The 24,647-nt window shown below is 35.0% G+C and overlaps 1 protein-coding gene across 10 annotated transcripts in view; it reads left to right on the forward strand.

Annotated features, from left to right (window-relative positions):
• MXI1 (MAX interactor 1, dimerization protein) overlaps positions 1–24,647 on the forward strand; it is a 79,869-nt gene that overhangs the window by 35,261 nt on the left and 19,961 nt on the right. For all 10 annotated transcript variants that reach the window (XM_025993434.2, XM_072739991.1, XM_072739996.1 and 7 more), the window contains one exon: positions 6,629–6,658. In XM_025993434.2, coding sequence (XP_025849219.2) covers positions 6,629–6,658 — 30 coding nt within the window. The remainder of the gene's footprint in view (positions 1–6,628; positions 6,659–24,647) is intronic.

Genomic DNA, 24,647 nt, shown 5'->3' on the forward strand with positions numbered 1-24,647 from the left:
TTTTGGCTAGTATGAAAAGAATGAGCATTTTTTTGTATGTCCTTTGATGAACAGATATTAGTTAGGTATATGCCTGTGAGTAGAGATGCTGAGTCATGAGGATTGCATATATTCAGCTTTGCTATGTAAGTTTTAAGGGAGATTTTATTGATTGTAGTTATTGTTATGCATCCTTTTTAGACACTTGCTTTTTTGTGGCCTTAGTTAGTATGGTGGTTATGTTTTTGTCATTGTTAAGGAAGAAACAATACATTTCTTATAAGGCAGTTTTCCTGAAAGCCTGCAATAATCAAGGTTTACTGTGTTTTTAATGGTTTTTTAAAATGTGTATCTTTGATAAAAACAAATATTCAAAATTTCCTTTTTGAAAGAATTAATTTAATAGGTCATGAAGATGAGGAGTATCTGACTGGCTCAGTTGATTAAGCTTTTGCCTTCGGCTCAGGTCATGGTCTTGGGGTCCTAGGATTGAGCCAAGCTTCAGGCTCCCTGCCCAGTGGGGAGTCTGCTTCTCTCTCTCTCTCTCCCTCTGCCCCTTCCCCGACTTGTGTGCGTGCATGCATACTCTCTCTGTCTCTCCCAAATCAGTCAATCAATCAATCAATCAATCAGTCAATCAGTCTTTAAAAAAATAAGTCATGAAGATGAAAAGTATGACATAGGGAATATAGTCAATAAAATTGTAATAATATTGTTTGGTGACTACATTTATTGGGTGAGTACTGAGTAATGTATAGAGTTGCTGAATCATGTTGTATATCTGAAACTAATATAATACTGTATGTTAATTTTACTTCAATAAAATTTAATTTAAAAATTAAAAAGAATTACTTTATTAGCATAGTTTTCTTCTATTATAGTGTTTTTCAAATTTTATTGAACACTATATAATACCATTAACAGCAAAAATTCTGTACTCTTGTCAGCCCCCTTCAGGCATACACTTCAGGGATCCCTGCTCTAATGTAGCTAAGATTTTCTGTTTTTCTTGCCCTTTGAGTATTTATAAAGGAAATATAAGCTTTAGGATACAATTAGAAGATACTTGTTTAGATTCAGAGAATGTATTTCTTTCATTGTGTGGAGGGCAACATCCATTTTACAAAGCAAGTGAAACAAAAATGTTAACAAATTTGAGGTTTGCTCATTCAACAAAGATAGGTCTTTTTTTTTGCTGGAAGATAATATTAATTCTAGGAATGGGGGCTTTTATTTTTCTTCCACGATGGCACTACTCTTGAGCCAGACTGTACTATTTTGTTCAGTTTTAATTCTACGCTTCACTTCATTGACTGCCACCAAACTACACCCTAAAGAATTAAAAGTTTATGTATTAGAGCTGTGCACTGGTCAGTGAAAAGTCACAGATCTGGTTGAGATGATTCCCATTCTAATAGTGAATTCATTAGTATGTCTCTCTTAAAGGGATATTATTTGTGAACAAGAGTACCTGTGATTCAGTGATAAAAAATGATAGAAATGTCTTTTCTCTGTCCTTGGGAGTTATTAAGCATTCAGAATAAGGGTGTCTGAAAGGCATACAGTTGATTAGTGTTTGCTTTCAGAGATGCATTTTATTTGAAGAAAAGTGGGCTAACCCACTGGATCATTAGAACATCTCAACCTGGTGCACTTGGGTGGCTCAATTGGTTGGGCATCTACCTTCCACTTAGGTCATGATCCTGGAGTCCTGGGATTGAGCCCCATGTTGGGTTCCCTGCTTGGCGGGGAGCCTGTTTCTCCCTCTCCCTCTTGTCCTGCCTGCCAGTGTGCTGCTGTGCTCTTTTTCTGTCAAATAAATAAACTCTTAAAAAGAACACCTCAACCTTACAGAGAACTTATCATAATTGAATATTTCAATGGCATATTATTGGAAAGGTTTGGTTGGACACATAGGCTTAGAAAAGCAAAGAGGTGGTTTCCAGGTGTGCTAGTATGTAATATTCATTTATTGCCGGCACCATTTGGATCATTATTTTCTTTGTGTACATACAATTAGTCATCTTTCTATCATACCCTACCTAAACCTTGTACTGTCTTCACAGCTGACTAAATGACCAAAATACTTATCTTTTCTTTCAGTTTCTTTTTTCATGATTATGATTGTTGGTTTATTTCCAGGCTAATTTCAAATGTTACTGAGAATCTATTAGTTTATTGCCCCACATAGTATTAAGTATACTAGGTATAGGTAGTATATTTTTAGTTTCATTAAAAATAGTAAGAGTAGTTGCAATGGCTAACATATACTAAATGTTTATTATGTGTTAGATGCTTTTACATATTTTTCTAAGTCTCACACTAACCTAGCCAAGCCACGTGTTATTCTAGTTTTACAAATGGGGAAACTGTCCATCAGAGAGGTTAAATAATTTGTTTAAAGTCACACAGCTAATGTGAGTGATAGAATTAATAGACTCAGGACATTTTTATTCTAACACCACAGATCTTTTTGACCTATACATTGTTGTTCTCTGGTTTTGCTTTGGATTTCACAGCTCTGCTTGCTTATTTTCTTTTTCTTCCAAGTTTTTATTTATATTTCAGTTAGTTAACATACAGTGTAGTACGAGTTTCAGGTATAGAATTGAGCAATTCATCACTTACGTGTAACACCCAATACTCATCACAAGTGCACTTCTTAATAGCTGTCACCCCTTTAACCCATCATACCTCCCACCTCCCTTCCAGCAATTCTTAGTTTCTTCTCTGTAGTTAGATTCTGTTTTATGATTTGCCCCTCTCTCTCCCCCTGCTCCATATTCATCTGTTTTCTTAAATTCCACATTAGAGTGTAATTATGTGGTATTTGTTTTTCTCTGACTGACTTATTTCTCTTAGCATAACATTCTCTAGGTCCATTCACGTCTTTGCAAACGGCAAGATTTCAGTCTTTTTTTTTCTGAGTAATATTCCATATTCCACACACACGTATATATGTACATACATAACTTCTTTATCCATTCATCAGTTGATGGACATTTGGGATCTTTCCACAATTCCGCTATTGTTGGTAATGCTACTATAAACATCAGGGTGCATGTACCCCTTTGGATCAGTATTTTTGTATTCTTTGGGTAAATAACCAGTAGTCCCAATTGCTGGATCATAGGATAGTTCTATTTTTAACTTTTTGAGGAACATCCATATTGCTTTCCAGAGTGGCTGTACCAGTTTGCATTCCCACCAACAGTGCAAGAGAATTCCCTTTTCTCTGTATCCTTGCCAAGGTCTGTTGTTTCATGCGCTGTTAATTTTAGCTATTCTGAGTGGTGTGAGGTGATATATCCCATTATAGTTTTGATTTGTATTTCCCTAATGATGAGTGATGTTGAGCATCTTTTCATGTGTCTGTTAGCTATCTGTATGTCTTCTTTGGAAAAATGTTTGTTCATGTCTTCTGCCTGTTTTTTAACTGGATTATTTGTATTTTTGGTATTGAGTTTTATATGTTCTTTATATATTTTGGATACTAACCCACTATCAGATATGTCATTTGCAAATATCTTCTCCTATTCCAAAGTTCACCTTTAGTTTTGCAGATTATTTCCTTTGCTGTGCAGAAGCTTTTTATTTTGATGAAGTCCCAATAGTTTATTTTTGTTTTTGTTTCCCTTGCTTCCCTTCTCTTTTGTTTCCTTTCCATTCCCTTGTAAGAAGTTGTTAAGGCTGATGCCAAAGAGGTTCTGTTTGTGTTCTAGGATTTTGATGGTTTCCCATCTCACACTTAGGTCTTTCATCCATTTTGAATTTATTTTTGTGCATGGTCTAAGAAAGTTCTTTTGCCTGTTCCTGTCGAGTTTTCCCAACACTATTTGTTGTAAGGTCTTTTTTTCCATTGAATATTCTTTCCTGCTTTGTCAAAAAGTAGTTGACCATATAGTTGTGGGACACCTCTGCTTCTGCTTCTTTAGTTGTGCTCCTTTCCACTTGGTTATGCCCTTTCCCTACCAGGTCCAGCTTCTACTAGTAGCAAATAGTCATCATTTAAGATCCATACCAAATGCTACCTTTTTCTAAAGTTTACCCTGCTAGCCAGATTGGGAAGTAAATTCTGCCTACTTAAAACCACCACAAGAATCAAAGTATTTGTTGACTTGAGATTATAGGCAAAAAAGCCATCTAAATGTAAGTACTACTGATACATTTTTTAAAAATTGGAAGAACATGGCAATATGGTAAACATGAGTACATACATGATCAGTTTTGCTTCTTAGTATTTGGAAATGTTAAGTGTTATTGGTGGTATAACTAGATAGGGCATGCATTTCTTTGGTGAAAAAGTTCATATTCTTGGTTATTTTATATATTTTTTTAGAAAGAAGATAAGTAAAAGTCTGAGAGAGGTGGGAAGAACCTGCTGTTTTAATTTTGTTCACAGCAGTGGGTCAGATTATGTTCTTTTGGTGCTAGCTTTGATAATAGGCTTAATACAATATTGGAATTCAACAATTGGTTATCTTTAGATATATATATTCCTTTGCATTTATAGCCATATGTGGGATTTCCAAACTGTTTAAAACAGGTTAAAAAAAATAAAACAGGTTAAGTTTATGGTAAATAGTCCTACTTCTCTCTAAATAGATTGTTTCCATTTATTACTTACTTTAGTATTCCATTGTTTTTGCTTTATTTGTTTTAAGTTTTTTTCTCAGATAAAAGCAATTAAACCAAAACTTACTATGAGGGAGTGGGAAATTCCATTATTGATAACCCCTTCAAATTTTGAGCATTTTTTGTTTTAAATCTCTTTAAGATTTGTATTTTTCCTCTTTTGACTTACTGATTTACTTTGACAAATAAAAAAGAACTTAAAACTTTTTATAAATACTTATATAGTGATAGAAATTTAGTTATAATTTATTTATAGGGTTTTGAACTCTTGAGTCTCTGTTAAACTAAAAGTTCTGTTTTTATGAGTTCTTCCATCTGAATTGTACATATCCTTGCTCTTAATTTGGCTGAGCTCTTGAAGCATCTTAAGATTTTTTTTGCCTCTTTTGAGGGAGAAATCCTTTTTATTAATCAGATAATCTCTTGAAAATGAATATCAGTCTTTTTCATCCTGTGTCACTTGGACCTTATGAAACCGTTAAGAAAGGAAAAAGTGGACAGGATACAGTAATGCAAACCTTTTGGGTTTTGAACTAAGACGGTAAAATTTCTACAAATTATGAGACTGACAAAAATACTTCTATTATTGAAGTTTAGAAATGTAATTGGAATAGTAAATCAGATTAAAGTAATCAGTAATGTGATATTCTGAAAACATTTGACATTAACCAGAATATATTAAATAATTGAAGTTTTAGTTCTGGAGACAGGAACTTAAATTCTCTTTTATAAAATTCCTGTTACTGTAAATGCTAAATTATTATAAAAGTAATACATGTTCATTTAAGAGGACCAAACTAACATAATTCTAATAATAGCTAACTTTAGAGTTTGTTATATCTTGCTGTTCAGAGTAAATTTATTTATTCCTCATAACAATCACATGAGGCACGTATTGTCACTTGTCCTCTTTCATAGATGAGGAAACAGCACAGAGAAATGAAGGCACTTTTGAACTAGGCAATACACTATTTGAACCTAGCAGTCTAGCCTTAAGAGCCTGTGTGTCCTTAACTTCTCTCCACCAAGGTAGTTGAGAATTGGAGTTTTGGGAGCTCCTGGGTGGCTCAGTCTGTTAAGCATCTGCCTTTGGCTAGGGTCATGATCCTGGGGTCCTGGGATGCAGTGCCACACCAGGGTCCTGGGATTGAGCCCCACGTCAGGCTCCCTGCTCAGCGGGGAGTCTGCTTCTCCCTCTGCCCTTGCTCATGCTCTCTCTTTCTCTCTGTCTCTCAAATGAATAAATAAAATCCTAAAAAAAAAAAAAAAAAAAAAACCCAAGAGTTGTTTGGGGGATAAAATGAAATAATATGTGTTAACTGCTTAGCATACTGTTTAGCAGACTTTATGTTCAGTAGATAAGTATTCTTATAACAAATACTGATGAACAAAACAGAAAAAAGTCACAAAAAGAAAATATGTTAGCATTTTTAGGTATATCTTCCCAGTCTTTTAAAACAGTCTTTCTTGATTTTATTAATATATATTCTTATATTATTTTCTTCTTTGTATAATTTTTTTGTTTGTTTATATTTTACACAAAGAGCAAGAAGGCTTGAATTTGTATCACTTAGCAGTAAGGCAAGCCTGTTTCAGCTTGTGTGCTAGCCAAAACTTTTTTTTTCTCCTTATGCTTAGGAGTTACTAAGTGGAGAGAGAAGAGGACATAGGAAGTACGTTTTTCTTTTTAAACAAAAATGAGATGATGTTTGAATTAAAAATCTACAGATCAATAAAATGTAGGATACTAGAAGTAGGCAAGAGAATATGTGCTCGTATTAATTTTGTTAAAAAAACAGTGAAACACCAGTGTCAGAATAATTAGTTAACTGGATACACCATATCTGAATGAATAGTTCTAATGAATGTGGACTATTTCTTCTTGATGAGTGAGATTATAGAAGTCTGATTATATATTGCACTGTTAAAGAAATTCACTGGGTGTGATATAACTAATCTCCCTTTCCATAGCCTTAGCAACAAATATCTAATGGTCTTTTTTGTTTTTCTTTAGGTCTACACACAATGAGCTGGAAAAGAATCGGTGAGTCAGTGATGAGTGCAGCTTTGCAAACTTAATGTTTTTCCTGTGAAAATAATGTAATAGTACAAAGGTAGTTATAATTTTATTTTTTAAATGTATAGGATAATTCTGATATATATTCAATCCAAAAAATGACTTTTTCAGTAGTAAGGTTATACTGTCTAAACTGGAGGACATCAATAAATTTTTAAGCTCATTTGATTTTTGAGTTTGTGGTATAGCTGCCTTTCTTTATGTTTCTGAAAACAGGTTGTGATAGCCTCATAACTTACATATGGTCAAGCTATAGGTAGACAGAATAAGCGTTTCTATATTGTAGCTAATATTAACACAAATTGTAGGTCATTGAATTTCTCTCTGCAGTTTGTTCATTCATTTGTTCATTTATTCATGCACTCAACAAATCTTTATCAAGCGTGAAGTGTGTGCCAGGCAGGCATAATGCTTTAGATAGGAAATGCAAGAATGTGTGAGATAGTTTTTGCCCTTAAGGAACTTAGTTTCCTGGGGGAGACAGACAGGTAATTAAAATACTGTGTAGTGTGGTAAATATGCTAACAGAGAAGCAGAAGGTGCTGAAAGATCACTTTGGAGAGTCATCTGATTTTCTTTTGAGGGAGTCTTGGAAGGCTCTCCAGAAGACAGTGAATAAGTGAGTAGTGTGTATTAAGGAAACTGCAAAAGTTTCAAAATGAGTGCTGTACAAAAGATTGCAGCACGAGGCAAGCCAGGCCAGATATTGACAACTATGCTTAAGAGTTTGGGCTTCTAAGAGCAATAGGAAGCAGTGGAATGGTTTTAAGATGGGTTGTCATGTGATCAGATTTGTGCTTTGGAAAATCATTCTGGCCATAGTGTGAAGAATTAGTTGATTGGGAGAAGGTATCTCAGAGACAAGGAAACTCTTTTGGAAGCTATTGGAAGCTTCCAACATAAGGGATGATGGTAGCCATTGCAGATAGAAGTATACAGAATAAAGAAACTATTAGGGAGTAGAATCAGTAGGAATTGGTAGTTAGTTGACTGTGGAAGGTTAAGTTTTAGATAGTATTACCATTTACCAAGAAAAGGAATGCAGGAAGAGGACAAGTTTGGGAGACAAGATGAGGATTTGTATGAGTAAAATATTCTCTTTTTGATAAAGAGATTAGATTAATAAACAACAAACTGGAATAATCTGCATCATTTTTGACAAGATTTCTATGACCTTCTCAACTTTTTGTCTTATCTTTTTTTGTGTGTGTGTCCTACCTTTTTTTAAATAGAAGGGTCTTTACAAATTGACTAAACCTAAACTACCTCATTGTAGATGAATTTAAATGTCAAATCATCTTGAACAGGCTTAGCATAGTCCTCCAGGCTGACTTGGTGGCTTTTACCACCTTGTTTGCACAATTTTCTGTTCATATCTCTTATTATAAAACTTAAGTAGTATAATTATCTGTTCATATGTCTCTTTCTGCTGAATGACTATGACTGCCTCAAAGGCAGGGATTCTGTTTTGTTCAGTTTTGTAACCTTAGTACCTAGCATTTGATGCATTTGTAGTAGATGATGGCTTTAATATTGAGTGAAGCCAATATTAAAACTGTAGCAAAGTTCAGTGGTCTAGTGAAAAACTGCTTTGTGGCAAAGCAGTTTGGCAAATCTTTCATTTTAAAGACTTTGCTTGAACTTCTGGTATATTAAAGGAAGTATCTGGCTAGTTTAAAAATGGCAAAAACACCAAGAAATGACAGCTCTGAGAATTCTAAAATTAAAACCTTATATTGTGCTTTAAATTAGACCATAGAGTGTATTTGGGGTCCCACATTTTAAATACTGAGAAACATGTGGCTTTCATAATTCTTTCACTCACCTGAATGTAGTCTTTGGGAGTCTTTGTGAGACCCTAATTGGAAACCTACCAGAAGCCTTTAACACTGAAGAGACTATTTTTTTTTTAAATATTTATTTATTAATGAGGGACAAAGAGAGAGAGAGAGAGAGAGAGAGAGTCAGAGACACAACACAGGCAGAGGGAGAAGCAGGCTCCATGCAGGGAACCCAACGCGGGACCCCATCCCAGGTCTCCAGGATCACACCCTGGGCTGAAGGCGGCACTAAACCGCTGAGCCACCTGGGCTGCCCTGAAGAAATTCTTCAGTAAACTATTGGGGTTGGAGCTTTTTAAATCTTTGAGTACATGTTGTTTAATGCATTCCGCAAATCAATTCTGACTTATTGATAACTTTATCACTCATATTATTACTTTGATATGTCTTGAAGTCGTTTAACGTAGTATCTGTCTGTGGGACTGTTATAGCATGTGTGGCTTTTGATTGCCTGGACATTATGTGAACTCCAGTGTCTCCAGTGAAGATGTTTTGTTCCCATTTTATTTACTTAGGTCTAAGGCTCTGGCTGATTTCCTACCCTACTCCTCTTGACATGATTCCTTCATCTTCTGTCTTCTTCCTTCCTCCTTTTCCTTCTCCCTTCCTCTCTTCCTTGAGGCTTAACTGAAAGGTAATATAGAATTAACCTTTCTAAGATGCATTTGTTTTTAAAAGGGGTAGTTATCAATATAAATAAATCTCAGATTTAGAGGAATGTGTCAGAGGATGAGTGCCAAAGAAAGAGTCCAATTTAATAACCTGCAGTCCACTTCTGAAAAGTTAGAGGCTTGTGATCTAGCAAAAAACCAAAAATAATGGTAAACACAACATGAGTTAAAGGGAAGGAGGTATTTTAGCCAAATTGCAAGAAGGCAGCACAGGAATATTTTTAAAATTTAAATCTATATTGTTATAACATTTTTAAGCCACACCTGTCCTATTTAATGGTTCTTCCCTCCCCACCTGCCCAAGGCACCATTTTTATTTGCTGTATTAAAGAAAAAAACTTAACCTAGCTTTGCCATCCTTTAAAATAAATAGAATTTTGGCTTTGCTTTTCATTTGCTTTTGAGTGTGAATTTACATGAGGAAAGTAATTCACTGTCAAAAGGGTAATTTGATTTTGTCTTTATTCTTAGAAGATATTCCTGAAGTAATTCATATTCTTGAGATCTTGCCACTTTACATATGATACATTTATGTCAGGAGTTTTTTTTTTTTTTTAACTTGGTTTAAAATCTTGTATATAAAACTGTTCTGAGTTAGTGCATTTTACTGGGGCAAAGCAATGAGAGTTAATGTAGATGATTTTAAATTGTTAGTGAATAACAGAAATTCCAGATTAAGGCTATCTTAAAGCCTGACGATTGTTGAAGCTCTTGATCTGTCCTCGAGGAGACAGTAGCCAGCAAATGTTGAGGTTTATATTACCAGATGCAGGAGTCTAGCAGGCCCAATGTAGTTTGTTCTGGCTTACAGTTACTTCACTATGCAGATAGACCATTAGGGAGCTTGGGGTATTTTCAGGACTAATAAAGGAACTCCAGTTTTCTTAGATAAGTCCTGGGGGCTTATTTTTGCCTAAAACGTTGATGGTTACACTGAGCCTAGTCTGGATGGTTCAGAGCATTTGTTACTTGTATATTCACCTTGTCCCACTAGACCCATCATAGCTTGTAACTGGCTCTTGAGGTGGAAGTAAAAGGGGAGCAGAGTACCTTTAGATGTTCTGCATTCCTTAGGAATCTATATGTATCATCTCATGGTAAAATTAATGAGTCTTTGAGATTTAAGAATTAAAAATTTCATGTTATCCACTGGTTTATCAGTTGTATCCTTACCAGAGAAAAAAACCATGCAGTGTAGATTTTGGATCACTTCATTGCTTTTTCATTTTCTTAAGTGAAATTACTGATGATGTTTTTGAAAGAGTCAACAACTTTAACAGGACTTTAATGATCAAGAACCTTAGTGCTGACAGCAGGAGAGGCCATTCAACCCTAATAGCTGTCATTCCTTTGAAACAAAAGGCTTACCCTTATTGCAATTTTGGCAAAGCTAGAAGGGCCAAATGAGGATACTGGCAGAGAAGAAGTGCCTAAGTATTTGGGATAAAAGAGAAGCAGTTCCAATGAATGGTAATAGGTGTCCTCCATATAGACACTTTCTCATATTTCTGAGGGAAAGGTAAAAATGACCTTTATGTAGTACTTACTATATTCCCCCACTATGCAAGACTATTATGTAATCCTATAAGGTAGGAAGGCAAAACTGTAGGCCAGTGTGTTATTGAAAACTAGCCATTTTGACCATCATAACAACTTGAAACAAGATAATGAGAACACAAAAATAGTCCTAACCATGATTCTATCTGGTCATAAATATGATAGCTGTATTTAATATCAGTCTTTCTCTTCAGTAATGATTAATAAATATTGTGTTTGGTATTGTGGTAAATAAAATGATGTATAAGATACTGACTCTATCCTATCCTTAAAGTTAAGGTCGTTATAGTTTGGTAATTAATGGGTTTCATCTTTTAGTACCAGGATCTAGTTTAGTTATCAGTGAATGTCTAGAAGATGTACTAAAAGTGTTTTTTTCCTCTTGAAAGTTGAAACCTACTAATAGTGTATGCAGTCATTTTAGTGAGTCATTTTAAAAAAGAAAAGACTAGAAAATATGAAAGTACATTGCTTGAAGTAAAGTTAAATGTAGAATTATGAAACTTGTATATACTGGGTTATGATATAAAATACTGTGGTCATAATCAAAAAGCCACTGCTCTGAATAGTGAAGGAGAATGAATGTATGCTGAGACATGAATAAGAGATAGAATTTGAATCTACGGAAAAAATAAGGGAAGAGGTCAGTGTAATTAGAGCCATAGAAGGTGACATCATAAGCTGTGTTCAGGAAAGAGTGAGTAGACCATATTGAGTGGAAGAGCAGAGTCTATCAAATAACAGTGGGAAATGAGGCCAGAAAGATGTTTTGGAATTAAATTGTGCAATGTTGTTAAATGTTAAGGCATTTGGATTTTCTTTTGTTGGTAGTAGAGATCATCAAAGTATTTATTAAAAAAAAAAAGTATGGTCTAGGTGAGACTGATGTAGATGCTTTTGAAGTAGCTCATGTAGTAGTAGAATATAGGAATCAGCACTCAGATGATGGACTTGGGAACAGAAAGGAAGAGAGAAGACTAAAAAACACCATAAAAAATAATATTATTTTCAGTTAACTGCTACCATTTAGTTTTCCTTCCATTTCATTCTTCACACAGCAGCAAGAGTGATCCTCTTAAAGGACATACCAGATCATGTCATTTCTACTTATAGTCCTCCACAGCTTCCCAATTAGGTAAAATCTATGGCCTACAAATCTGCCACTTGTCTCCTATGATCCAGCTGACTGACACTGCTTGCTTGCTTTTCCTCAGACACACCATGTTAATTTGCATCTTAAGGCTTTTGCACTTCTTCCTTCTGCTTGGAAAACTCTTGCTCTGCTAGCTCGCATCATTAGTTGTCCGGTCATCTACCTAGAGAACACTAATTGCTCCCCATTCACTCTCTATCCTATTGCCTTTTCTGTCACCTTAACACTTATCTCTGTCTGAATTATTTATGTTTGAGTTATTGGACTTCTTTCCTAGAATATAAGTTTCAGGAAGGCAGGGATTTTATTTACCCGTCACACATAGCAGTCATTCAGTAAATATTTATTGAGTGAAAAAAAGGATTATATGTGCTATTGAGTATATCCATAAACAATGATGTATGTACTTGAATTAAAATAGCTTAAGAGAAAAATGACAATTATATAAAATACTTGAGAGTTCAACAGACATGTTGTTATAAAATAAGTTCATAGGATGTATATGGAAAACTTAATGAATTCTTAAAACATAAATGCATTATATGAAAAAACTTGATAATTGAAAACATCTTAAAAGGTTTTTATTGTGAGGCACTTTGTTTTGATTATAAGAAGAGAATTAATAACTAATTGATTCTTTCAGTTCATTAGGATATTATATAGTACATTAAGACAAAGACAGGTAGTTTTTTTAAAGAGGGATAGTTTACCTGATAGAGTTCATGTTCCACTTCTAAGATCTTTATGTCTTTCTCATTCTATGACTTGAAAATGGGAAGCATTTTTACAAGGTAAAGATTTATATATACTTGGAGACTAAAATATAAATAATTTCAAATTTTTGTGTTAGAATTTTTGATGTATTAGTTGTTTATTCCAATGGCTTGTACATGATAATACAATATATTTTTTCTAGACTATCTACATATCTAATCCCCATTTGACATGGACATCTTGACAGATTGTTTTGATCTACCTTATTCTAGAACAAAACAATACTAAATCTTGGCAGTGGCTTCTTAGTATATTACCTGATTATTTAGGATTCCTTGAAAGGAAGAGCATATAATATAACTGGTTTTAGCTGCATATTTTGGGTGCTTGTATGACATTTGTTTAAAAAGAACATGTACTTTTATATATAGTGTGTACATTTTAGAAAAAAATGTATATCTGTTAGGGAAAAAATTATAAGATTGGTTTGGCAGAACTTTCACTGAAACTTATAAGTCAACTAATAGTACCTAAAGAATATTTGCTTGCATTAAAGACAAGTTACAAGGTTAGGGAAACTAAATTTTTATTGTAGGTTTAAAATACATGACTGCATCTGGATCAGGAGTCCACATTTGGGATTGGGTTCAGTAATTTTGGGATGTTTAGTCAAAAACTCTTCTTAGCCTTGGTTTATTACTTAGATATAAATCTCAGTGTGAAAAGACCTTATAGTAAATGTCAATATGAAAATGCCTTATAGTAACTTCCTTAGCTTGGTAAAGGGCATTTATGAAAAACCCACAATTAACATTGTACATAATGATGACAGACTAAATGCCCTCCCCTAAAATCAGGAATAAGACAAGGATGTCTGCCTTTATGGCTTCTACTCAACATTGTTCTGGAGGTTCTAGCCAGGACAGTTAGGCAAGAGAAAGAAATAAAAGCCATCAAGATTGGAAAGCAAGTAATTAAACCATTTTATACATCATAGTCATATGTATTGAAAATTTTTAGGAATCCACATATACAAAAAAAAAACTATTAGAGCTCATAACTAAATGTAGCAAAGTTGTAGGGTTCAGGATTGACACAAAAAGCAATTGTGTTTCTGTATACCAATCTGAAAATGAATTTATGAAAACAATTCCATTTTTTTAAAGATTTTATTTATTTATTCATGAGAGACACGGAGAGAGAGGCAGAGACACAGGCAGAGGGAGAAGCAGGCTCCATGCAGGGAGCCAGGATCACGCCCTGGGCCGAAGGCAGACGCTAAACTGCTGAGCCACCCAGGGATTCCCCAGCAATTCCATTTATAATGGCATCCAAAAGAGTAAAATACCTAGGAGTAAATTTAACCAAGGAGGCAAAAAATTTATATACTGAAAACTACTACTTAATATTGTTAAAGTGGCAGTTGACCTATCTATATTGACCTATAGATTCAGTGCAAGCCCTGTCAAAATCCCAGCTTCCTTTTTTAACTGGAATTGACAACTGATTTTAAAGTTCACATGGAAGTGCAAGGTACGCAGAATAATCAGAACAATCTTGAAAAGAACAAAATTGGAGGACTCATAATTCTTAATTTCAAAACTTAGCACCACGCTTCATAATCAAGATAGTGAAGTATTGGCCAAAGAATAGACTTACAGATCACTGGAATGAAGTCCAGAGGTAATCAGTCACATTTGTGGTGTACCAAAGACAATTTTTTTTTTTGACAAGGATGCCAAGACAGTTTGGTGTCTTTTCAGCAAATGGTAGCTGATATAACTGGATATCTACATGCAAAATAATGAAGTTGAATATATACCTCACATCATATGTAAAATTTAACTTTAATGAATCATAGACCTGAAATTTTTTTAATAAAGGTTTTATTTATTTATTCATGAGAGACACACAAAGAGAGGCAGAGACACAGGTAGAGAGAAGAAGCAGGCTCTATGCAGGGAACCCAGCGTGGGACTCGATCCGGAGTCTCCAGGATCACGCCCTGGGCTGAAGGCGGCGCTAAACTGCTGAGCCACCCGGCCTGTCCCATAGACTTGAATTTAAGAGCTAAAACTATAGAGGTCTTAGAAAATGAGAGTAAAATCTTTGTGACTCTGTGCTAGGTAATGGTTTCTTGCATGACACCAAAGGTACAAGCGACAAAAAAAAAATAGATATGTTGAACTTTATCAAAATTAAAAGCATATGTGCTTCAAAGGATACCATCAAGAAAGTGAAGACAAATCACAGAATGAGAAAATATTTGTAACGCATATATCCAGTAAGAGACCTGTATCCAGAATATAGAAAGTACTCTTACAACTAAACAATAAAAAGACAACTCAATATAAAAACAGGCAAAATATTTGAGTACCTATTTCTCCAAAGACATGACAAGATGTTCAACATTAGTGGTCATTAGGGAAATGAAAATCCAGACTAAGTGGTACCACTTCGCATTCACTAATGGCTAACTTTTAAAAAGCTCACCAACTTTGTGGTTGTCCATTCATCATATCAGTAACCATTGATTAGTAGAAAGGTCTGAAAAAGTTGACTGACCTCATAGTTTGGCACTTAAAAGTAGTGATGTCATTATCATCTGATGGCACTACACAAATGACTCAGCAGTTTATAATTACTTAAGACATATAATTAACCATAGATAAGTTCCCAATATATTATATGGTGCTACTACTTAATATGGTCTGAGCTTGATAATAAGTCAGGTTTGACCTCTGTCACATATAAGAAGGGTATATTAAAAGGTCTTTAAGAATCTCTAATTAATAATGAAATCCAACAAAATTAAGACCATATATTGAAATTATATGAGTTTCATTTGAGGTGTAATAAAAATAACCTGACTGTATTTGGGGGACCTTAAACAACAAATTTTAAAAGTATAGTTGTGTCGGGAAGGAGAAATCGCACTTCCAGAGACCAGGAAATAGCTACTGATCTAGTTTTCTGATTAGGCAAATAAAATGATGGCTACTTTCCTTTTTAGTCTAAAGATGGAAAACAGACACCCTTATTTTTAATTTATGTAAAAGTCCTGAAGAAGATAATTTTATTCTTTATACTTTTTTAGATAGTAGGAGTCCAGTTACAGTACAGAGTTTTGTTTTGTTTTGGAGTGTAGAAATTTCTTTTATATAGTTCTGAGCTATTGAGACTAACTATAGAACACTAGAAAAGTAGCTATGCATTGGAAAGTAAGAGAAACTTACTTAATAGAGTTTTTCTGTTTATGAAGCTATAGAACCAGATAAATGTATAGATGCTAACTTTTTCAAACTGTATGCAGAGTACCACCATATTTGTCGTGGAGACATATAATAGATGCATTTATTATTGAATGCAAGAAAATGAATATTTTAATTATATTTTTATAGGGAGAGGAATGCTGAAAACTACAGACAAACTAAAAATAGCTGTCAGAGTGCAGAGATGGGCACCTGTTAGAATTAAATGTTACATGAGATAGAGATGAAGTAATTGGTGGGTTTTGGAGATAAAATTTATGGTTAATAAAGGAAGTGTAGCCAAGATAAAATTACACATCTAAAATGCAGCCTATGCAATGAAGTCATTGCATTAGTATCTAGATAGATTCACATTTTCTATATTGACCTTTGTCAGAAATAGCTCATTAAGGTTAAGCTTTCTACTCCCTGACCTAGGCTACAAGGTGATAGAGGCTGATTCAGACAAGGATTACATGCTAGAAACCAAGTGTTTTCAGAACTTAAGCTGTGCAGTTCCTAACATTGATATCACTTAAATTGATAACATAGGAAGAGATGAGATCATTAGGTCTTAAAAATAACCCGGAAATACTATAATTTGAAACTCTGAAATTTAATGTCTAGAAATAAATAATTGTTAGACTTTAAATAATTGACATGGTGAATATTATTTACTGTAGTGAAGGTATAGTACATTTTTATTCAAGTGATTGCAGATTATCTCTGTTTAACTGTTATCTTGTTTAAGAAAACACTTCCTCTCAAACTATGAATTTGTAATTTTGAAAAAGGGATAGTTTAATTAATAGACTTTCTTGATACATTTTAGATGATATAGTATACAAAAATTTATTTTACATGCACCTTGAGGAATATGTTTGATCCACAAAAACTGGCTGTGCCTTTTATACTGATGCTCATTATAATTATATAATTATAATATTATACTGCTGTATAGCAGTGGAAGTCTACTCTACTTTAAGGCAGTATGCTCTTTTGCTAATAAATTCCTTTGCTACATGTAATCAGTACAGTATAAATACTCTGATAAATATTGGTTTAATAATAATAACTGTAATTCAAGTACTTTTTCTTAAGGCAGCATCTTCTTCTTTTAAAGAAATTTCCATTTTGATGAAAATTTTGGTAATTAAAGCATGCCAAGAGATACATCAATAAGAAAGCTTTTTATTACATGAGAGAGTTCTTTAGTATTTTGCATTTTTTATCTTCTAAAAATTCAGGTTCATTTGACATATTTTAGGTGTTGCAGAGAAGAGAGTAATTATTTTGTACTTGCTTATATTTTTCTGTATATTCTAGTGAATAATGCCAATTGCAAGTCCCATGGATGTTACTAGTGGAAAAACCACTGGTCTAAAGAAGAATTCAGTAATGAGAATAGAATTTTCTAATATGGTTACTTGCTAACCAGTTCTTGAAGGACAGATTTGCTTAGAAAATAATTAACAGCCCTGGGATAATCACATGACATGTTGCTTATACTCATATCTTCTAACTCAAGAAAAGTTGAAACTTAACTCATAAGTACATGACTTCCTTGTTTTGTTGTTATTCAGGGAAGGCTATTAGATATTAGAGAAAGGTGGATTTTAATACCAAACATGGCTTAAGAGCTAAGTTGTTGAAAAGGATACCTGGAATCTAACACAGATAACTTCTTTGTGGATTTGTAATCGATGTGAAAATTGTACTAGAGGCAGAAGGTAATAATTTTCCTTTCATCTGTACTACTGGTGGACTGTAGATATTATATAAATTATTTGATTTCTTTGGGTCTTGCTTTCCTTGGCAGTAAAAGAGAGAGACTTGGGTGATTTCCGAATTCCCTTCTTATATGAAAACTTATAGAATTCTCTTAGTTTTAAGTTCAGCAATCATAGGCATATTAGAAACTTTATTATTCTGTTGTCTGCAAAGCATTTTCCTAATATAAATGTATATATATGTAAGTATGCATGCAAACCCTCCCCCCAACACACACACACAATGAAAGAACAGCTGGAAAAATGAGCTTAGAACCTCACCTCATTCAAACTTTGAGAGTTTTGTAAAATATCTAAAGATTATAATAATATATGGTGCCATACCTACAATGATAAAAGCCTATTTTTAAGTACTTATTTTTAATGATAAACAGCAAACAGTTATATAAAACTAGAATTTACTCTGGGAAGCAGATGTATCTGTGTGTATATAAATAATATAAATACATTCTTCAAAACTGTACGTACACACACGCACGTGCACACACACAGATATGAGTCCTGAAAAATTTAACGATTATTTATTTATTTATTTATTTATTTATTTATTTATTTATTTGATAGAGAACACACAGGTGCGAGTGCATGCACACAAATGGGCAGTGTCAGGGAGAGGGAGAAGCAGGCTCCTCACTAAGCAGAGAGCCCAATATGGGACTCCATCCCAGGATCCCGGGATTATGACCTGAGCCAAGCCAGATGCTTAACCAACTGAGCTACCCAGGCACCCCTGAATTCTGATGTTTAATACTACTGAATATTTAGGACCTTGTTCCTGTTGGAAAAATACTTACCACTGACATCTAAGGAAATGTAAACAGTTAATCTGTAAACATGATTGTGCTAAATCTTGGTCACATTTTTTTTTTTTAAATTCTCTGACTAGTTTATGTCTGCTCAGGCTCTAGAAATCCTGTTTTGCGATTATAGCTGTAACTTATTGCTGTATCAAATCAGTCATTTTAATAGGCTTCTGTGATCACTAAATGAGGTATGCCATACCAGGAAGAAAAAGCACATCCTGTCACATAGAACTTTAAGGAAAGATGGCTTAGCTTACTTTTTTTATATTTTTAAGATTTTATTTATTTATTCATGAGACACACACACAGAGAAGGTAGAGACCTAGGCAGAGGGAGAAGCAGGCTCACTGCAGGGAGCCCAGTGTGGGACTTGATCCTGGGACTCCGGCATCATGCCCTGAGCCACTCAGGTATCCCCTTAGGTAACTTATTTAAAACATTTTGTCTTTGGGATTCCTGAGTGACTCAGTTGGTTAAGCATCTGCCTTCGGCTCAGGTCCTGATCCCAGGGTCCTGGGATGGAGTCCTACATCAGTCTCCCTGCTCAGTGGGGAGTCTGCTTCTCTCTCTCCCTCTGTCCCTCCCCCTGCTGGTATGCATGCTCTCTCTCTCTCAAATAAAAAACTCTTTTAAAAAAAAACATCTTGTCTATAAACAATCTGTAGAGAAAGTAGCTGTAGGTCAATATATTGCGATCTTTCTTACTTACCATCTGAAGAATCTCAAAGTAGCTTTTCAGTAATGTCCTCACTGCTTTGATAGTCTGCCAAGCCTGCATTTTGGGACACCTTAACTGTCCATCCACCCCTTCGCCCCCTCAAGTTTAGAGCTGCTAAGGGTTGCCGGAAATCAGAGTTGTGCTAAGTCCACTAGAAATTTTTGCTGTCTTTAACTGTAACCTCCTTATGGATCAGCCATTCTGAGTTTTTGTTGTCTCCTTTATAGCATTTATCACAGTGACTGTTCAACCTTTTTTTTTAATCCCCCCAGCAGAGGGTGAGGTAAAAGCCTGAATTAGGGGTCATCAAAATCACATTCGACGGATGCCTGAGTGGCTAGCGGTTGGGTTGAGCGCCTGCCTTTGGCCCAGGGTATGATCCTGGAGTCCCGGGATCGAGTCCCACATCAGGCTCCCTGCATGGAGCCTCCTCCTCCCTCTGCCTGTGTCTCTGCCTCTGCCTCTCTCTCTCTCTCTGTGTCTCTCATGAATAAATAAAATCTTTTTAAAAATCACATTCTAGTTTATGGAAGGGTGTCAGTTTCTCTAGAATTAAGTGTAGAACTAAATGATTCTTAAGATCTCTTCCAGTCCAAAAAAATTCTGAGATTAAGTGCCCAATCCCACTTTTTACTCTCAGATCTAGTTTTTGAACCAAGAGTTAGGACCCACATCTCCTAACTCCTGAGACATTTCCAGAATATTATTGTGACTCCCATTTGCTCCTTTGCTGAGACTCTGGACACCTGATCCAAACTTCATCTCTGTGTTTCCTATATTCTTTTGGCTCAAATTCCTTGACTCTCCCCACCCCTACTTCCCTTTTGGACATCTAATGCACAGAGATGCGTGAATAACTAACAGTTTTTATAATAATCAAAAATAAGTAACTTGAATTTCTATCAATAGGGGAATGGCTAAATAGATGATAATATATTCCTAACTTGCAGCAGGTAAGAAGAATGATACAGACCTGTCTGTGTGTATATGGAGAGATTTCCAGGTATATTAAGTAAAAAAAGCAAATTGAAAAATAGTACTTCCAGTGTGATCTCATTAATATTAAAGTAACACAGTCCTATATGTAAATACATTGGGAAATTTCTGGGAAGATACATATGAACCTGATACACTTGTTACCTCTGGGAAAGGATTGAGGAGAGACTGTAGTGTTGATTTGATTGTTAGAGTCTTTGTAGTAAAAGTATATTGTGAATTGAAAGATTATTAGTATATTAATACATATAGGCATATTAATATATTTCCATAGATCATAAAGCTGGAAGGGCCCTTTGAAAATCATCTGGTCTGGTATCCTTATTTTATGGATAAGGAAACCTGAGTTCATCTCTACCAAGTTGATTAATTGACAAAGTCAAGATGAGATCCTAGATCTTCTGATTCCCAAATTAGAACTTTTTCCACGCTGCCCTCTAAGTACAGCTAAAATAAACAGTTTTCATTAATGTCTTTCCTGATTATCCAAAGTGATATTTTCTCAGGAATTGATAAATTCCTGCCTGTTCACTGTTTGCATCACTTATATGAATTTTAACCTACAGTACTTTATACTATAATGGCTTCCCGTCTGTGAGGGGAGGAATTTTAACTTGCTCTTTTTTTGTATCTGACACAGCATCTTGTGTATTAACAGGTGCTCAGTGAATTAATAATTAATATTTTTGTTTGATTTTTGCAGCAGGCTATGCACCTTGTGTCAGATTAAGAGAAAAAAGTTAAATGCCAAACCAAATAAACAGCTGTGTGGGGTTTTTGTTTTTGTTTTTTTGCTGTTTTGTTTTGCGAATGCTGCCACTTCAAGATAGAAAGTATTTTAGGAAGGCACATAGTGAGATATTTGCTACCCTGCAAATATCTTCCCTTTCCAAGGAAAATAGTTTGTTCTCCACTAATGTTTCAGAGAGAACAGTTTGTCCCCATAGGATATTCTAGGTAATATGACCCACTTAGGAAATATGTGGTGATTGTGCTTCATAATGGGACCTCTGCTAAAGTTGTTGTAGCATGGGAAAATGCCTCTTAAGTGTGATGGTTTTACAGACGAAAGCACATTTTTCTCTGTATTTGAATTGGTACAGCAGACCAAGAAACTCAATTGTGACTTAAAGTTTTACTATAAATAGCATAGAAGCTGTGGCAGATCTTTTTTTGTTGTGAAAACATTTCCTCAAAATGTTTGGAGTTTATACGAGTGTCTTGCCCTTGATGTGTCGTTACCCTGTTCTGTCTAAATAGCTCTATAACTTGATATTAGCATTTTACTAAATTTCAGCTTGCTTTTTGAGATACAGAGTCGTCTTTATGATTTTTATCTGCAGTTGTGTTAATTCTGTTTTGCTTTTGGTTTTTTTGTAACTTGGTTTACTGTGATAGCTATTCAATTTGAATCATTAAAATCCTGCAGAATTTTTAGAACAGATTCTTTCATCACATTCCCATTATCAGGTAGAGTATTGTGCTTGGGCAGAGCCTTAGGGAGAGTTACTCTTTTTTGGAAGGCTGACATCTCTCTTAGTTTAGAATTAATAGCTTTAGGAAAACATCATGGAATGCTGGCAATTTCCATAAATACTCTTAGCCAAAGAGATTGTTATTGAAATGGCCAGTTGGTGCTCATAGGTTTTCATCTAGAGTCATTTTTATTGAATTGCAGAATTTAAAAATCTGTGTGTGCGTGTAGCTTTATTTAAAAAAGCAGTTATGGGCAGCCCGGGTGGCTCAGCGGTTTGGCGCCTGCCTTCGGCCTAGGGCGTGATCCTGGAGACCCAGGATCGAGTCCCATGTCGGGCTCCCTGCATGGAGACTGCTTCTTACTCTGCCTGTGTCTCTGCGTTTCTCTCTCTGTGTCTCTCATGAATAAATAAATAAAATCTTTTTAAAAAAATAATAAAATAAATAAAAAAGCAGTTATGAGTTTGGCTCATTTGAAAGCTATGAAGTAATTAAAATAGAGATAAGAATTTATTAAATAGGAAGTGATCTGTAACTAGTATATTTCAAATATGGTATATTGAAACTTGTTCTTGCTTTGTTGAGCATTTTACTAGAAATTTTAAAAATAATTATGTTTAGCACATTTTGATCCTCTATGCTTGGAAGGAATGATTTTAGTGCTTAGTTTTTCACTGTTCTTGAGATCACAGAATTTTTTAACTTTCATACAGATAAAGATTTGTATATTTGTTTACTCATGATAAAGTTAATAGGCCTTTGTCATTTTCTAAATTTTTAATTGGTCTTAGAATTTGCTATAAGAAAATTCATTTTAAAATTGTAGTCAACAGTGCTTAATTTAATATTTGAATATTAATATTTGAATGGAATAGGAAAAAATGGATTTTTATTTTTTAATTCAAGTATAATTAACATACAGTGTTATATTCATTTCAGGTGTGCAATTATAATGATTCAACGATTCTATACATTACTCATGCTCATCATGCCAAGTGTACTCTTAACCCTTCACCTATTTCATGCTCCTTCCTCCCTCCCACAACCACCAGTTTCTTCTGTATATTGAAACATCTGTTTTGAAAAAAATGAATTTTTAAACATTAGCTTGAGGGCATTTTCTGGTTAGTCCTGTAATTTAAAAATAATTTTTTTCAGATGGTAGTTCTTTATGGAGAAACATTTTTGGAAATGATATAAAAGAACTGTATTCTACTTCTGTGATTTCTTAGTTTAGGCATAGCAAAGCTGGAGCTCAAACATATGTTTGAAATTGGCAGCTTTAATTTACAAAATGGCCCTACTTTCTTGGCAAATGAACATTAATTAGAGATTTTTCAACTTTTTTTTTTTAAGATTTATTTATTTATTCATGAGAGACACACAGAGAGAGAGAGAGAGGTAGAGACACAGGCAGAGGGAGAAGCAGGCACCATGCAGGGAGCCCCATGTGGGACTCTATCCCAGGACTCCAGGATCACGCCCTGGGCTGAAGGCAGGCGTTCAACCACTGAGCCACCCAGGGATCCCTCCTAATAACCATTAACCCCAAGATTATGTTTTCTAATTTAAAATCTTTGGTGGGGGGATCCCTGGGTGGCTCAGCGGTTTAGTGCCTGCCTTTGGCCCAGGGCGTGATCCTGGAGTCCCGGAATCGAGTCCCGCGTCAAGCTCCTGGCATGGAGCCTGCTTCTCCCTCTGCCTGTGTCTCTGCCTCTCTCTCTGTCTCTCAGGAATAAATAAAATAATAAAATCATAAATAAATAAATAAAATAAAAGGCAGCAAATTCGGTTAAAAAAAAATCTGTGGTGGAAATGGGAGTTCATTTGAAGTCACTTGATTTCTGGCACTGACAAAAGACTTCCGAAGATAATTACTAACAATTGACAAGCACTTGCTAGGTATTGACTGTGTGCTAGGTACTAGAGATAGGATAAAAGGAGAAGTCCTAGACTCTGCTTTTGAGGATTTATAGGGTAGGTAGAGGACAACATATATTATTATAAGGCCCCTATAAGAAATATATAATTAGGGAATCCCTGGGTGGTTCAGCGGTTTAGCCCCTGCCTTTGGCCCAGGGAGTAATCCTGGAGTCCTGGGATTGAGTCCCACGTCGGGCTCCCTGCATGGAGCCTGCTTCTCCCTCTGCCTGTGTCTGCTCTCTCTCTCTCTCTCTCTCTCTCTCTCTCTCTGTGTGTGTTTGTCTCTCATGAATAAATAAAATCTTTTTTTTTTTTAAAAAAGAAATATATAATTGTTAAGTTGTGTGTGTCCCAGATGGAAGTTGAGTTAAACTCAAAGCAGCAGGTTATCATAGGCCATAGCTAGCATAAACAACTTAGTTATGAGTGGTGATTATTCTTGTGACTTGTATGCTTCTCTCTAGGAGTTTGCCAAAATTGGATTTATCACATTTTCAATATGTTTGAAAAGACTTTCAGGAGAAATTCTTCATTTGAAGCTTTTGCTCTTTTAATCATTAAAATATAGTTTGTCACTTATTCTGAAATGAAATTGAACTTCCAGGGCAGCCCTGGTGGCTCAGCGGTTTAGTGCTGCCTGCAGCCTGGGGTGTGATCCTGAAGACCTGGGATCGAGTCCCACGGGCTCCCTGCATGGAGCCTGCTTCTCTCTCTGCCTGTGTCTCTGCCTCTCTCTCTCTCCGTGTCTCTCATGAATAAATAAATAAAATCTTAAAAAAAAAAAGAAATTGAACTTCCAGCTGTTAAGCATGGATAAGATAGATATGGGCATGGGACTGTATTTAAAGATTGTGATAAAGTCTTCTTAATCTATAGTTGCTTTCCTGGTATGTCTCTAATGGCAGCTAAAATTCAATATTGTTTTCAAGCTATTTTTCCTCTGAAACGGTGCCTACTATGGTTCTCTCTCTTTTGTAGTGGTGATGTTGGTGAATATACCCAAGTGTCTTGTGAAAAAAGCTTTAACTGGGGCAGGTCAATCTCCTATAACTTTGGGTAAATG

This window comes from Vulpes vulpes, chromosome 15 (genome assembly GCF_048418805.1).
Source record: "Vulpes vulpes isolate BD-2025 chromosome 15, VulVul3, whole genome shotgun sequence".
Classification (NCBI taxonomy): Eukaryota; Metazoa; Chordata; class Mammalia; order Carnivora; family Canidae; genus Vulpes; species Vulpes vulpes.